Here is a 3,931-nt window from a genome sequence, read left to right as displayed (position 1 = left end):
CGATCGAGCATTGAGTGTAAAACTGAGCTGAGTTTTCTGCGTGTCGGCCGAAAGCAGTTATTGTGTGTAGTTCTATTTTGATAGTGGTTGATAAACACTCAAAGCCGATAATAATGGCCGCTAACACCAAGTCAGATTATCAACGTTCCTACGGTAAGTTGATAAAAATTTATATACATAGATTATTTTATAGTGGGCCGGTGGACTGTCAGTACGTTTGCATGATCCGTCAACGACAGTTTTTCACGGGAGTTTTCACGTCATTAGACGTGACATTTGGCGGGTTATTCGAAGATTGTTGAAAATGTTTTCGCTATTTTCGCCATTATCGAATTCTCATCTCTCGTCTCATTTTAGGAAAAATTTCAAAATGTTATGAATATGGAAGTGTACTATGATATTAATTACAAGGAAATTCGCCAGAAATCCTTTTCTGTTCCCTCTCTGTCCAGTGTGTTCCTTGCCACCCTGTTTCTTCATTTCCTTCTTTAAAAAACAGGGTGTGTGGAAAATGCTGAGTGATCCATTCGACTATTCTGAACATAGGTATTTGAATAGAAAAGTTCTTCTTCATCCAAAGGTTTTGTTAATATGTAATATAATTGGACACCATATAAATGGCCTCTCCGCATGACCCATGAACAGCCCTTCTTCAAGCTTTTCGAAATATTCAGATAACTATGTTGACAGTGGGCCATCCGAGATTGCGAATAAGATGACATTTCATTGGATACAGAAATTTACACTTTTTTCATTGTTTCCGACTAAATGAGTTCGTTACGATTCAAATTTCTAATGAATTTGAAAGTTATTGAAATGAATGAAATAATAAATGACACCCCCTAAAGACCGTATTTTTTTGCGATTTTGTTAACTATTTTCATCAGATGCGTAAAGTAGGCTTCGGAATTCTTTATTTTAATGTTCAGCTTATACCACCACGCATGTTTCGCAGATATGTGAACATCTCAATGATCTAAGTAAGGGTTTAATGACTCTGAAGAAGCAATAAAGTAAATTGCGAAAGCTTGATGTAGAAAAAAGAGTAGTTCTTTTATTTACTTAGATGATTAAACCCTTACTTAAATCATTATACTTAAATATTGAAGACTCTGTTAGCGCTTGAATCTCAATGATCTTTAGCTATTTTCATTTTCGATTTAAAATCTTTCGTGGAAAAATTCTCAGCAGATCCTGTCTAAATCCAAAATGTTTGATTCATCATAGTATATCTAGAAGCTGAGCATGATGTTTGGGCTTGCACAAGATATAATAAATCTTCAAATTTTTCGGACATCATCAGTTTATGATTCGTTCAAGGATCAACTTAATTGAGCAAAATTGGCAATAGTAAAGCGTTCCAAATAGTCCTTTTGAAAATTCATGCAATATAATTAATTATAAGGTAAACGCCGACATTGATATGAATGATTATAAAAAGGCATTGGACTGGCAGAAGATATAGAGTTCTGCCAGTTAAATTGCTTTTCGTTATAGTTTATGGGTAATATTCGACCTTTTATTTTAGGAACAAGCGAATTATGTTAGACAATATTTACTTTATAGAATTCCAGTGTTTTAAGATTCGAGATATTTATATGTACAATTTATCAACATGAATTACTCGAATACGCCTCTGTTCATCGTATATGCTCAATAAGATTAACGGTTCCATTCACAATTATTTGAATTTAATTTTTTTCTTGAAATGAATAGGAATTTTAGAGTCCCCCTAAAAATATCACATACCTATAGTAAAAGGTGACGAAACATCTTATGGAAATTAAAAGCTAGCAAATATTTATTTTCTGAGCATATTCAACTTCTTATAAGAGTGTACATTAGGTTCTCATGTGTAACTTGATATACTCTTCAAGAATGTTCAATATAATTAAGATTGACATTTAAAAGAGCTATCGATCGATGAACATCATCTCAAATTCGGGACACTCTGTATAGCATTTTCTCATATAAAAAAGTGCGCAATTTAAAATATTAATCGATCTGTCCGAGCATATTCACAGCAAACAAACTGCCTTTGAAATACTGAATTGTTCCAGTCAAGATTAAGACTTTATCTGTATACAGGTTGAATCTTCCCTCGTATAAATATTTCAACAGTAGATTCTTGAGGTCAAAAGAAACACTTTTTTCCTATATCATTTTTTCCAATTCGGCCCTGATAAAAAGATTTAGCCATTTTAAGTTTTCATAATGAGCTGTGCCACACCTGGAAAAACAAAATTACCTTCAGAATAACTAGCTAAATCTGGGACACTGCACATCTGTAGATCTTTTAAAATATAGTTGCATTCGGTCAATGTACCATCCAATTTTTCAAACTTCACAGATATGACATAACTCAGTTTCAGGAGTTGGGTTCTTTGAATTTTTAGTATTTTTATGGTACGCAATGGTCGAAATGAGAATACTGGAAGACGTGGGTGATATCTTGTGTTCAAAAAAGATTCATCAAATAAATGAAAAATTATATTCCGAAATTCATTTCATAAGATAAAACCGTTTGTGAGATAGAACTAAAAATAATATTTTTTCATGGGTTTTCAACAGCCTGTATCTTTTAAACCGAGCTGAATCGGAAAAAATGGAAAAGGAAAAATTTGTTTCTTATGACCTCAAGAATCTACTGTTAAAATTGTACGAGTCAGGGACTCACGCAATATATTATTCATTCTTGAATAATTCCCATGGATTTTTGAGCCATACCGTTGCTTATTTAAAAATCGCATAAATTTTAACATCCATCAGTATGTACCTAATTTCATACATCGCGATTTCTCAAATTTTTTTGGACTCCTATTCATTATTCCTGATAATTATGAAACGCGTTCAAAATAATGAAGAAGATCTTCTGTAATTTTTGGAAACCGCACAAAAGTTATAATTGTAATTTTTGATCATCGTTTTGTGAAATTGTGATCAATTTTCAGGATGTATGATCACGTTGATATTCTAATATCATATTATGTAAACCTTCAAGATCTTCTTCGAGTTACAATGTTATCGCTGTCTTCAAAGAGGATTGAGGCTTCTTTTTTCTGGAATTAAATTACTAATTGAATCTCAATTTTCAAAAATATAAAATGATTACTTCCAGAAAACCATCGGTTTATCTTGCAAAGTGTAAAATAAAATGCGTTATTGTTGACAGTTGAGAAATATTCGAAATTTGGCGCCATTGTAGTGGTCCTATACTAGAGCCTGGTTTAGTGGGTTATATTGAGGCGTAATATTAGAGTGGTTCCAACTGTTAGAGAATTATGCCAACTTATCAGGAAATAACATACGAAGGATATTTTTTTCAAACCCTTAATATTTCCTATTAGATATTCTTCATACACATTTTCATTCAAATATAGATATCGATTCTATAAAATGGATAAATGGCTGCTAAAAGTTCCATACCCGACAGTATGAAACAATTGTACTATCCTTCAAATGGTTACCATGATTTTACGATGAAAAGCCACATATTTTGCAGTTTTCCTCCATTCGACTCTGCTTGAATCATTTCTTCAACGTCGTCGTACCTTATAATGCATTTTATTTTTGTAAGTTATGGCGGACCTTGTGAAATAGGAAGTCTCGTAGCTTGAGGTTGGTTTCGGTTGAAGTTCTTCCTGATCAACCGTTTTCGTTTCTTTGCGCTGGTTTGCGTCTATTCTTATGGGAAATTCTGTGTACATATTTGAAATTTTCCTGTTTATTGACGCTAACGAATGAGTTTCTTGTGGTTGACGTGTGGTTTCGTACTTGCATGAAGCAAAATTTTCAATCGGTAAACATTTATCAAATTTTCATTAATTCTGAGGTAATCAAAATCTTTGGATTTTCAAATGGTAAAATGCAAAGGAAATTCAATGAAGATTTCAACAGTGAAATGCATATCTCTCGGTGTACTCCCTGTACT

General features: G+C 32.8%; 1 protein-coding gene across 2 annotated transcripts in view; it reads left to right on the top strand.

Annotated features, from left to right (window-relative positions):
• Positions 1–18: 18 nt before the first annotated feature.
• The window catches only part of LOC123312289 (transcription factor GATA-4-like), a 94,092-nt gene continuing 90,179 nt past the window's right edge, over positions 19–3,931 (top strand). For both annotated transcript variants that reach the window (XM_044896645.1, XM_044896643.1), the window contains exon 1: positions 19–153. In XM_044896645.1, coding sequence (XP_044752580.1) covers positions 114–153 — 40 coding nt within the window. In that variant the 5' untranslated portion in view covers positions 19–113. The remainder of the gene's footprint in view (positions 154–3,931) is intronic.

This window comes from Coccinella septempunctata, chromosome 4 (genome assembly GCF_907165205.1).
Source record: "Coccinella septempunctata chromosome 4, icCocSept1.1, whole genome shotgun sequence".
Lineage (NCBI taxonomy): Eukaryota > Metazoa > Arthropoda > Insecta > Coleoptera > Coccinellidae > Coccinella > Coccinella septempunctata.
The sequence above is the reverse complement of the archived record's forward strand: the minus strand, read 5'-3'. Positions and strand labels throughout refer to the sequence as shown.